At 54.7% G+C, this 12,275-nt stretch overlaps 1 protein-coding gene across 1 annotated transcript; it reads left to right on the top strand.

Annotated features, from left to right (window-relative positions):
* Positions 1-419: 419 nt before the first annotated feature.
* Xirp1 (xin actin binding repeat containing 1) lies at positions 420-9,812 on the top strand. The gene is made up of 2 exons (XM_005348107.3): positions 420-494; positions 3,755-9,812. Exon 2 carries the CDS (start codon positions 3,759-3,761, stop codon positions 9,219-9,221), a length of 5,463 nt encoding a protein of 1,820 aa, XP_005348164.1. The 5' UTR covers positions 420-494; positions 3,755-3,758; the 3' UTR covers positions 9,222-9,812.
* The last annotated feature ends 2,463 nt before the right edge of the window (positions 9,813-12,275 follow it).

The raw sequence follows: 12,275 nt of genomic DNA, 5'->3' as shown, positions 1-12,275 counted from the left end.
CACAGTGGCAACAATAGCATAGAGAAGAACATACAGGATGAGAGAACAGGGAAACCCAATGTCAAGTGTCCCCCTTATTCATCCCCTCAAAATAGTCTGGAAGTCTCCATCCCCGACTGAGTCACCCACCCCATCCTCAGGGCACCCCGACTGGACATGAATGGAACTCCCCCTCCATCCTACCCCTCCTCAGTCCAAACGCCTTGTAACTGATTCCCCGGGATGGAAAACTGACTTCCACAAGCCCTAAAAATAACTGGACCACTTAATACTCCGAACATAGCCTCTCCCTGCCCCCACCCACCCACCCCCAGCCAGCCAGATAAAGGCAGCTGCCTGGCTGGCAGAGAACAGAGACCCAGAGCCAAGGTGGAGAGAAGGCTTGGGACCCAGAACAGAACAGAGCTGAGTAAGGCCCTAGAACGCAGGACTACAGACTCCAAGGCTGCACCTGCTACACACCCAAAAGCTCCCGACTCCAGGCCAGACCCTTGGTGAGTACCCTCACCCCAACTCTCTAGGCTGTGGCCCCCTGGATCGTGCAGCCTGGATGTCAGGAGTGAGCCTAGCCGAAGGATGTTGAGAGGCGTGTGGGCACAGGTGTATAGGGCAGGCGCCAAGAGAAAAAATTCCAGCAAGATTTTTCTCTAGAAGGTAGCAAGCGCTTGTCTGTGTTCAACAGCTGTTGTGGTTACCACAGGCTGGCCCAAGAAGCAGGTTCTCTTTGATCTAGCATAATCCGGAGTTTCAAGTGGTCACCTGGAGTTCAGATTTTTTTAAAGTTACATTTTTGTTTGTGTGTATGTGAGTGGGTCTGTGTGCCGTGGTGAAGGTGTAGTCATCAGAACACATTGTTTCTCTGTTTCACTGTGTGTGGGTCCCAGGAATGGAACTCGGGTCCTCGGAATAGCAGGAGGTACCTTGACACCAACCCATCTCACTGGCCCTGGAGTTTTGATTTTTAAAATGCACCTCTAGGCCTGGGATATAGCTTAGTTGGTGAAGCACTTTAATCTGTCTTGGGGGCAGAGGCAGGAGGGTCTGAAGTTCAAGGTCATCCTTAGTCACTTACAGAGGTTGAGACCACCACTAGATGAGAGCCTGTCTCAAAATAAATAAATAAATAAAATTGCAAATATGGAACAACTATCGCTTCAGGGCCTGAGGCCAGTCCAGAGACAAAGGAAAGCTGGGAAGGAAAGAGATCAGGAATAGCAAGAGAGCCGGAACATGGCCTAGGGAGAGCCCAGTGCCCAGTATTGTTGGTGACAATCTTGGCATATATGACCCCAGCGATTTCGTGCCCAGGCTAGCCTGTGAGCAACTTTCCTTGTGAGGGAGCCTGGGTATGACAACATTGTCGTAGGCCATAGTCTTGCCCCGTGGGAAAACCCCCAAAGCAAGTGTAGGGCAGCTCAGCACAGAAGTTCAGGTCTGGAACTACCCAGGGTAGACATCCAGAGCGGGCTGGTGCCAAAGGGGCGTACGGGGTGGAGGTGGTGGTCCCAAGTAGTGGGTGGTTCTGAGTAACTGTCTCGGCGTAGGAGACCTATGCACAGACAGTTTGTGAAACTTACTATTTCCTGAAATTGGCCCCAAACATGTCCGTAGGAGTCAGATAGGATGGCCAGGAGCCAGGAAACTCGCCTCGGTCTTTCCCACCCGTCACGGAGCCTCCACGGACAGCTCCTGCCCCTCCCTGGGCCTCTGTTTCCCTAGTGACAGGCCTCTGAGGACCCTTCAGTCTGACCTCTTTGGCCTCTGTGACCCTAGCAAGGATACTGGGGGTTCCTGGGAATTGGGGTTGGGTGTGGCTGGTGATCCGTATAGGATGTCAGCTCGGGCCACCCTCATGGTGATCAGCTATAGCATGGGTTTGTGTGTGGTCTCCTTATCAGAGTTCAGAGACAAGAGGGACCACCCAGAGGTTTTGCTTGGGGGACAGGCAGGAAGTGTCAGACCTCACCTCCTCAGGGCTCTGATCCCCATGGTGGACAGGCCAAGAAGGGACTGAGGGGGGCAGCCCACCCTCTTCTCCCTCTGGGATAGGAGGTCAGGAGGATATCATGTCTCTTGCCGGTCACCGATATTCCTCCTTCAGCCCACACACTCAGATCTCTGAGCGGTGGGGATCCTCCAGTTTGGCCTCTAGGCCAGATACCTTGACACTTCACAGGAAGCAGAAGGCAGACTCTCCTAGGAGTACAAAGTATGTAAGGAGATGACATGGACATGGGTACACCAGGTCTCCCTGGCGGAGCTGGATCCTCCCTCTGAGAGCCATGGTGTCTGGCTGAGGCATGGACCTCAGCTATATTTAGTGCCAAGTGCAGGGCGGGGCAGGGGGTCAGGGCGGCACAGAGTCCACATTCTTTCCCTAATGGCCTCTGGGGACTGTCATAACACCTGTCACAGGACAGACTGGACATACATGAAACAGACCAGAAGATGATTGGAGGGGTGTGAGGTCACCGAGGAGTGAGGAGAGTCGGGGAGAGGTACGCCAGCCTTGGTGGAAGCTGGTTGGGGCACGGGAGGGGTCAGGATCCAGATTCTGGCTGGAGGCCCTGCCCTAGAGACTCTGAAATATGCTTGCATGTGTACAACCGGGAAGGGCTCTCTGTGAGCCAGGGATAGCGCTCCCATGTCCAGAGCTGTTTTGGCAGAAGTGATCTTAATCCCACAATCTTCTACCACACACAGACCCTGGATATGTCACCCCCCAAGTCTCTTAGGGTTGCCTGTTGAGGACTAGAGGGGCCCCGTGGCCAATAAAAGAGCCCCACATACCCAGCCCCCTTATTTCTTGGGAGTGAGGCCCTCAGTAAGGTCTACTCTTCCAAATCAGCACTGCCCACAGCTCATTCTACAGGATCTAACTCTGGGCACCGTGTTTCTTATCCTTAACGGCAAAGAGTTGTGGGGAGAAAAGGACAGAAAATACCATTAGCTCCCGACTGGGGATGTGGCTCCATTGGCAGAATGCTTGCCCGTGCATACACGAAGCCCTGGGGCCAATACCCAGCGCCTAGAGTGGTGGCACATTCCAGTAATTGCTTTGCTTGGAAGGTGACAACAGGAGAATTGGAAGTTCAAGGTCATCCTCAGCTATGCAGCAAGTTTGAGGCCTGTCAGGGCTACTTGGGACCCTGTCTATAAAAAAGAAAAACCCTGACCTAGAATTCAAATGTTGGCTCTGCATAAACATGAGCGGTTTCTCCTCCTTGGTCCTCTATTTCACCAGCAAGGGCTGTGGACCCGGGGGCCTGGGAAAGGTTGGAGTGAGCTGAGAGCCAAGAAGTGGAGGTTGGGGAAAGGTTTCTGGTCAACGTGCTAATTCCGCCCTCTGGTGTTCAGAGAGGGAACTTCACCCCCATAGGAAATAAGTCTTCATTTAGGCTTCTCCTAATATAGGAGCGCCCACTTGTGAGTCTCCCAGGGATAAATGATTTTGACAGAGGGAGATGTAGATGACTTATCCAGTTTTCCCACTGGAGATCCTGATCCCTCCAGTGGCCCACAGGGCCATCTGTGTCCTACCTGATCCCAGCAACCCAGATGAGACTGGGAAGCAGGGGCTCATGGTGATGGATGGATACACCAGCCAGGCAAGTGGCAGAGTGAGCCTCAGGTTGGCTAGCTAGAGATGTGGGAGGAGCCCCTTAGTGGGCTCCACATGGTCCCTCGGCCTTTCTCCTGCCATTCATCCCAGGAACTGGCCCTCACTCCACTCACCCATTCCCCTTTTTTCCAGAAAGATGGCTCACGCCCAGACACAGTTGGCTCCTGCACCAACCGTCCAAATGAGGACCGGAAAAGAGGACCTCTCCCTCCCTCCTCCCCCAGCCCTGGAGGGTCTGCCGCTGCCTCCACCCAAGGAATCCTTCTCCAGGTTCCAGCAACAGCGGCAAGCCAGCGAGCTCCGCCGTCTCTACAAGCACATTCACCCTGAGCTTCGAAAGAACCTCGAGGAAGCTGTGGCCGAGGACCTGGCCGAGGTGCTGGGCTCAGAGGAGCCCACCGAGGGTGATGTTCAATGCATGCGCTGGATCTTTGAGAACTGGCGACTGGATGCCATTGGTGACCACGAGAGGCCAGCCGCCAAGGAACCTGTGTCAGGTGGCAACGTTCAGGCCACCTCTCGGAAGTTTGAGGAAGGTTCCTTTGCCAGCACCCCAGAGCAGGAGCCAGCTGGGTCCCGGCCATCTGGAGGAGATGTTCAAGCTGCCAGACAGCTGTTTGAGACCAAGCCGCTGGACGCACTGACAGTCAGGGAGGAGGCGGCAGAGGCCACCGCGAAGGAGCCTGCAGCCAGTGGAGACGTACAGGGTACCAGAAAGCTCTTTGAGACTCGTCCTCTGGACCGGCTCGGGTCCCGCCCCTCTATCCAGGAACGGAGCCCCTTGGAGCTGCGCTCAGAGATTCAGGAGCTGAAGGGTGACGTGAAGAAGACAGTGAAGCTGTTTCAGACGGAACCTCTGTGTGCCATCCAGGACGCAGAGGGCGCCATCCATGAAGTCAAGGCTGCCTGTCGGGAGGAGATTCAAAGCAACGCAGTGAGGTCAGCTCGTTGGCTCTTTGAGACCCGACCTCTAGATGCCTTCAACCAGGATCCCAGCCAGGTGCGGGTGATTCGGGGGATCTCTCTTGAGGAGGGAGCCCTGCCGGATGTCAGTGCGACTCGTTGGATCTTTGAGACTCAGCCTCTGGATGCCATCCGCGAAATCTTGGTGGACGAGAAGGACTTCCAGCCATCTCCAGATCTCGTCCCTCCTGGTCCAGATGTTCAGCAGCAGCGACGTCTGTTTGAGACCTGTGCTCTGGATACTCTGAAGGGGGAAGGAGACGCTGGGGCAGAGGCTCCACCCAAGGAGGAGGTGATCCCTGGTGATGTCCGCTCTACACTCTGGCTGTTTGAGACCAAACCCCTGGATGCTCTTAGAGACCAGGTCCAAGTGGGCCATCTACAACGGGTGGGTCACCAGAAGGGTGAGGGGCTAACGACCGCCTGTCTGTCTAGTGAAGGCACTTCAGCATTGCCTCTGTCTCAGGGTGCCCCCCAGAGTGATGGGTTGAAGGGGGACGTGAAAACCTTCAAGAATCTTTTTGAGGCCCTTCCCCTAGACAGCATTGGTCAGGGTGAGCCTTTAGCCTGTGGAAATATAAACCGAGCACAAGCAGCTGATTCTGCCAAACAGGGCACAGATTCCCCCATCTATGCCATGCAGGACAGCAGGGGACAGCTCCACGCCCTAACTTCTGTCAGCAGAGAGCAGGTAGTCAGAGGTGATGTACAAGGCTACAAGTGGATGTTCGAGACGCAGCCCCTGGACCAGCTGGGCCGGAGCCCCAGCACCATTGATGTCGTCCGAGGCATCACTCGGCAGGATGTGGTGGCTGGGGATGTCGGCACCAGGCGGTGGCTCTTTGAGACACAGCCACTGGAGATGATCCACCAACAAGAGCGACAGAAACGACAGGAGGAGGATGGGGAGGATCCAGAAACCCCTTCTGAGCCCCCCCGAAAAGGCGACGTGCAGACCATCCGCTGGCTGTTTGAGACCTACCCCATGAGCGAGCTGGCAGAGAAGCAAGAATCTGAGGTCACAGACCCCGTGAGCAAGGACGAGGCACAGTCATGCACCTGGATGTTTGGGACCCAATCTCTGAACCAGGGAGAAGGCTCTGGGGAGCAGCACCTGCAAACCAGCCAGGTCCGGGCTAGAGACAGGCAGACAGACAGACACGTCTTTGAGACTGAATCTCTGCAGGCATCAGGCCAGCCCTGTGGCAGAAGGCCTGTAAGGTACAGCAGCCGGGTGGAGATTCCTTCAGGGCAGGTATCGCGGCAGAAAGAGGTTTTCCAGGCACTGGAGGCCGGCAAGATGGAGACACAGGAGTCCAGGAGAAGCCCTGAGTCCATCCCCACAGGCTCTGTGCACAAATTCACCTGGCTGTTTGAGAACTGCCCCATGGGCTCCCTGGCAGCCGAGAGCCTCAGAGGAGATAACCTCCAGGAAGAACAGCCTAAAGGCTCTGCAGATCGTGGGACCCCAGAGAGGCAGGAGACAGCGGCTGAGAGAACCCTCCGGACTCTGCACGCCACTCCGGGCATCCTGCACCATGGAGGCATCCTCATGGAAGCCCGGGGGCCAGGGGAGCTCTGCCTTGCCAGGTATGTGCTCCCAAGCCCAGGGCAGGGGCGCCCCTACATACGGAAGGAGGAGCTGGTCTGCGGTGAGCTCCCCAGGATCTTACGCCAAGTGCTGCGCAGGGCAGATGTGGACCAGCAGGGGCTGCTGGTTCAGGAGGACATGGCTGGCCAGCTCCAGCTCCATCCACTCAAGCTTCCAGGGCCAGGTGACACTGGGAATATTGAAGACATGGACCCTGAGCTCCAACAGCTGCTGGCTTGTGGCCTTGGAGTCTCTGTGGCAAAGACGGGGCTGGTGATGCAAGAGACGGGGCAGGGCCTAGTGGCACTGACCGCTTACTCCCTCCAGCCCCAGCTAACCAGCAGGGCCCCCGAAAGGAGTAGTGTGCAGCTGCTGGCCAGCTGCATAGACAAAGGAGACCTGACAGGCCTTCACAGTCTGCGGTGGGAGCCACCAACAGACCCAAGTTCTACACCAGGCAGGGAGGAGTCCCAGAGGTTTCCCCCGGCTGAGAGCATCATACAGGTCGCCCCATTAGACTCCACCATGGAGATGGGACACCGCAGAGTTTCAGGGGCCGCACCCTGCACACCTCCACCTCGGGCAGTTGGAAAAGTGGTAGCTCAGGTCCCGTTGCAGGAAGCAAGAAAGCAAGCAGATACCAGCCCGGGGCAGACAGTAAAAGCAGCCTTAGGAGGGCCAGAAGGAACCGCAGCTTCCCCTCTAGGGTCTGGGACCCCAGATCTCCAGGAAGCCATGCAAAACCTGCGGATGGCAACTGCAGAGGCCCAAAACCTGCACCAGCAAGTTCTGAACAGACATCCACGGGGCTTGGACCCCGTGGTCACCTCCATGCCTAACCGAGATGTTCTGCAAGCATCGACTCCTGCCACCACGGTGATCCAAGGCAACATTGGGCCTGTGGCCAGAAGTGACACCAGGATCCCAGCAGCCCCCAGAAAGGTCAGTGGGGACAGCAAAGTAGTCCCCAAAGGGCTGCCTGGGGGGCGGGTGACCATACAGGATGGTATCTATACTGCTCACCCTGTGCGGACCTCTGACCCACCTGGGGCTGTCCAGCTTTCTGAAAAAGAGCCCCAGCCAAGGGGTGGGGAGAGTGCACTCTCCACCCACAGTCCGGGCCCAGCCCAGGCAGAACCAGGTCAGAACCCCAGGTTAGGGTATCATGAGCCTGGGGGACATATGCAAAGGGCCTGGGAACCTCCGGGGAAGGTGATGGCCCAAATCCGGCCTGAGGGCCTCCAAGCAGCCTACACCGCCCTGAAGACTGTCCCTCTAACTCATCACACTCTGACATCTAAACCCGGGGCGGCAGGTGCCAGCCTGGCCTCCCATAATGCCTCTCTTCCTCCCCCTCCCGCTCTCTCAGCTGCTGTGACAGAACCTCACCACCCAGCTCAAGGCCACCAGCATGTGGACTCCATCCAGCAGGACTCCAAGCCCCTGCAGGACCCCCTTCTTCACACTCACAACAGACCTGCTGGCCAGAAAATCCCTGAGGGGTCAGAGACAAAAAGCTCCAAACCGGAATGCACCATGTCTCCAAGAAAGAAACCCCCAGTGCCTCCCAAACCTGCACATCTAAGCCAAGTCCACCCACCTCAGAGGCCACCCAAGCTCTCAGCAGCCTCTTCCAGAGTCTCAGAAGCAGGACGAGAGTGCAAGCCAGGTGAGCCTGACACAGCCAAAGTTCCCAGAACAGCAGAGCCAGAATGCCTACCTCCAGCCGAATGCTCCAAGGGACAGATCCAGGCCAAACATCAGCAACTTCTCAGCACCATGGCTCCCTGGCCAAGCAGGGGTCAGGTACCCAGCAGCACCCAGAGCCCTGAGTCCCTGGAGGCGAACACTCTCAACAATGATGTCACCCCACCACAAAAGGACCTTAGCTCCCCAAAAGAGCAGTCCACGGACTGTTCCCAGCAGGGGACCCCTGAGAGCCCAGAGACTATACAAGGCAGCCATCAAGAGCTCCAGGGCCTCCTAACCCAAGTGCAAGCCCTGGAGAAGGAAGCAACCCACAGTGTAGATGTGCAGGCCCTGCGGAAGCTCTTTGAGGGTATATCCCAACTAGGAGGGGATACCCCTCAGGTTCCCACTGCACCCCACAAGACTGAGGTGTCTGTGGAGCAGGCCTTTGGGGAGTTGACTCGGGTGAGTGCAGAGGTCGCCCAGCTGAAGGAACAGACCCTAGCCAGGTTGCAGGACATTGAAGAAGCAGTACACAAGGCTCTTAGCTCCATGTCTAGCCTCCAGTCTGAGGCTCACACAAGAAGCTATCCACAGAGAACGCCAGAAGACCCTAGCATGCACAAGGCCAGGGTCTCCACCAGCAGCAGAGACAGACCTAAGGGCTCAAATCAGGTCAAAGATCCAACTGTAGTCAAAAATCAAGGCAAGGTTGAGAGCCATCCCCAGGAGCAAGGTCAAGCCAAGATCTTAAATCACACAGAGGCCAGAGGTCAGGCAGCATTGACTGCCCTTCCCTCCATGAGGCTGAAGACGCCAAGAGAAGAGTCTGGTCTCCAACAAGTGTCACCTTCCTGCAGGGGTTCCTCCTCCCCAACTTTCATCTCTATCCAATCAGCTACAGAGAAATTTCTGGAAGCTTCTAGCCCTCAGGGAAGCCATTGTATCTCAGGGAAAAGTACACACCTAGCTCAGGACACAGGCCAAGCTCTGTTCTACCAGAGAGATAGCCAGGACCAGCCCGGGATAGTTATCAAGGGCTCTGTGCCCACAGGGCAGCAAAAGAATGTCTTGGAATTGCAGACTGGGCCAGCTAGCTCCAAGTCCTATGGAACCACAAGAACAGTGACTGAGCAGTATGAGGAGATGGACCAGTTTGGGAATACAGTCCTCACTTCCTCCACCACCATCACCCATCAGGCAGAGCCCCTGGTGGACCCCAGCCCACAGCTCCGGCTTCACACTGCTCCCTTGCTGAGGCAGTTCCTACACAGCCCCTCCAGGTTCAACACGGATGTGACAGAAGCCGAGATAGCATGGGTTCCCTGCAGCCACATCCAGCCAACTGCCCAGTGAACCCTCTGTCTCCCACCCACCCTGGGTCCCTCCCCCAGAGCTCTAGGACTGAGTCCAGCACGTGTGTAGAGCAAGGATCAAGAAGAAAGGAGCTCTCCAGAGAGCCGATGAGGGCTGTTTGCCATGTCAGGTCCAATTCTTGAAAAAGAGACAAGGAAAGTAAAGGAGCCCTCCACAGAGTAATGCTGGATGGGTGAACGGGGCCTCCAGATGCCTGTGGAGGACAGAAGGTGTGCACAAGCTCCCCACACTAGCCCAGCTTGCCCACGAACCTGAGTCTGCACCTCATTGTCTAGCAATGGAGAGACACCCCTCCACTGTGCCCCCCCCATCGTCAGCCTTTATTTATTTTATTATGAAATCTGACTGTCTTAATTCCTGGTGAGGACCAGGGCCAACTGGACTGGACGCGGCATTGGTCTCTGTTAGAGATTGGACAGAAGGCTCCAGAAAAACCTGGAAGCCTGCCTCTTTATCACCAGTGGTCCAAAGTTCACACAGAAAGAGCTAGCAATCAACCGTGTTCCTAGAAGCTAAATACGCTGCCCTTTCTGCTCCCATCACCCCCACTCTGTACCCCAAACGGGGAAAAAAAATCACTCCAAAATAAACCCAAAGGTGATTCTCTACTCTGTGTGTAACAGATTGTGAGTCATCGTCCCCACGGGGAACAGTCATGATCATCAGGTATCTGTTCTAACATTAGCAGTACTGACACTGGACAGCCAGTATTTCTCCACAGTGTGGGGCAGGAAACAGAGGCCCCGCCCACTCCCACTCCCCTGTTCTGTGATCTCTGCTTGCAAACCCGTCCACCACACTCCATTATCCCTGCCTGGGGGCAGGGGCAGGGCAGCCTCCAGGTAGCACAGGGCTCAAAGGGAACTCCATGGTCACCGACACTCCATAAACACACTCATATCCACACGCTGCACAAACACACATTATGCACATCACAGGCAGACACACAGAGACTGCCAACAGGTACCACTCATACACACACACACACACACACACACACACGTATACCACAGATATGAACACACTGCAGACCCACATGCTACTGCCCCCTTTATCTCTACCTCCCCGTGATGTTCTTGGATGTTATTCTAGGAAAAAAATCTTAAAATCCTGGCCCAGAATGGGAAAAAAAACTCCATACAACCAGGGAAGGGGAGGTAGAAACATTCATGCTAGAACTCCCATGCCCAGAATTGCTCAGCCCTCTTTCGTTCACCTGTGCTCTTGGCGCACAGCGGGTACCGTGTGCCAAGCAGGGAAGTGTTCTTGGGAAGGGAGCAATCAGATCCCGACTGGAAAATGCAATGATTCGGTGAAACCTTTCCCCCTCTTTCAAAAGCCACTGAACCTTCTCTGCCAGGTGCAGTGTTGGTGGCCAGGATGACAGCAAGATCCAGCGGGGTGCTGCATCTGGGAAACCGGCTTTGCACAGGAGAAGGAGAAACAAGAAAGATGACGTCAGGCAGAGGGTGATGAGCCTAACTGAGCTGTCTTTCCACTCAGGAGACATGAGTCATAAGTCATGGCAATGTGACCATGACAAAGAATAGCCTCAGAGAGGTGGCAAGTGTGGGCCTCCATGAGGAAGAGCCATCTGAGAGAACAGGACTCAGAGTGAATCTCAGCTCTCCGGGGGGTGGAGGGGGGAGGGGGATCAGAAGTTCAAGGTCATCTTTGGCAACTAGTAAGTTTGAGGCCAGCCTGGGCTACATCAGACAGTCTCAAAACAAAGGATGTGGGAGCTGGATATGGTGGTGCATCCCTTTAATCCCAGCACTAAGGGGCTAGAGGCAGCAGATCTCTGTGCGTAGGCCTGATCTACACAGCCAATTTTGAGCTAGCCAGGGCTACATAGTGAGACCCTGCCTAAAATAAGAAAAAAAAAAAGGGTGGGAGTGGGGATAGAGCTCAGCAGTGCCTCATTCACCTGACAGGGACAAGGTCCCAGGACATCAATCCTCAATACCACAACAAAATAAAATGACCGTGCCAGGAATTCCTCTGTCTAGGCCCCCACTTTGTCTCTCTCCTAACCTGCCGTTGGCTCTCACTTGGTCACCGGGTCCAGCAGCTTAACACATGAAGGAATTTACTGATTTCACGCTCTACTATAGAATCACTTAATACAAACAGCATGGTATTGGCAGTGTTTTCAGTGTCCTCATCTGTAAAATGGGCACCGTTGTAGACCTACTATGTGACAGCTGAATTGATAGTAATTAATAGTAATGGAAGCTAAGCCTCTGCTTGGCATTCATTCTTACTTAGTACTGCAATTTAGAGGAGATTTTGTTTTGTTTTATAAAAATTGAGACAAGGTCTCTCTCTCTCTACAGCCCTGAGACCCGGCTAGTAGTTCTACTAGCCTGTGCTGTAATTTTGCCCACCCCACCCCGACCCTCCACTCCCCCTCCCGGCTGAGGATGGCATTGTGTACCACCTGGCCCAGCAGCCTTGCTTTTTATTTGTTTTTTTAATATTTATTTATTTGTTTATTTATTATGTATACAATATTCTGTCTGTGTGTATGCCTGCAGGCCAGAAGAGGGCACCAGACCCCATTACAGATGGTTGTGAGCCACCATGTGGTTGCTGGGAATTGGACTCAGGACCTCTGGAAGAGCAGGCAATGCTCTTAACCTCTGAGCCAGCTCTCCAGCCCTTTTTATTTGTTTTTGAGAGTCTAGTTTAAAACTGAATGGCCTTGCTGGGTGGTAGAGGCGTGCCTTTAATTCCAACACTCCAGGAGGCAGAGGCGGGTGAATCTCTGTGAGTTCGAGGCCAGCCTGGTCTATAAGAGCTAGTTCCAGGATAGGATCCAAAGCTACAGAGAAACCCTGTCTCGAAAAGCAAAACTGACTGGCCTCAGATTTGCGCTGTGGCTGAAGATGACCCTGAGCCCTTGGTTTTACCCCAACTTCTCAAGTCTTGGAATTGTAGGCTTTGTCGGCTCGGTAACCTTCTGGAATTTTTTAAAAAGTATCTCCTTTCTTACCTGCAGGGGGCGTGTGCCCAGTGTTGTTCATCTTGGTT

This window comes from Microtus ochrogaster, chromosome 5 (genome assembly GCF_000317375.1).
Source record: "Microtus ochrogaster isolate Prairie Vole_2 chromosome 5, MicOch1.0, whole genome shotgun sequence".
Taxonomy (NCBI): domain Eukaryota; kingdom Metazoa; phylum Chordata; class Mammalia; order Rodentia; family Cricetidae; genus Microtus; species Microtus ochrogaster.
The sequence above is the reverse complement of the archived record's forward strand: the minus strand, read 5'-3'. Positions and strand labels throughout refer to the sequence as shown.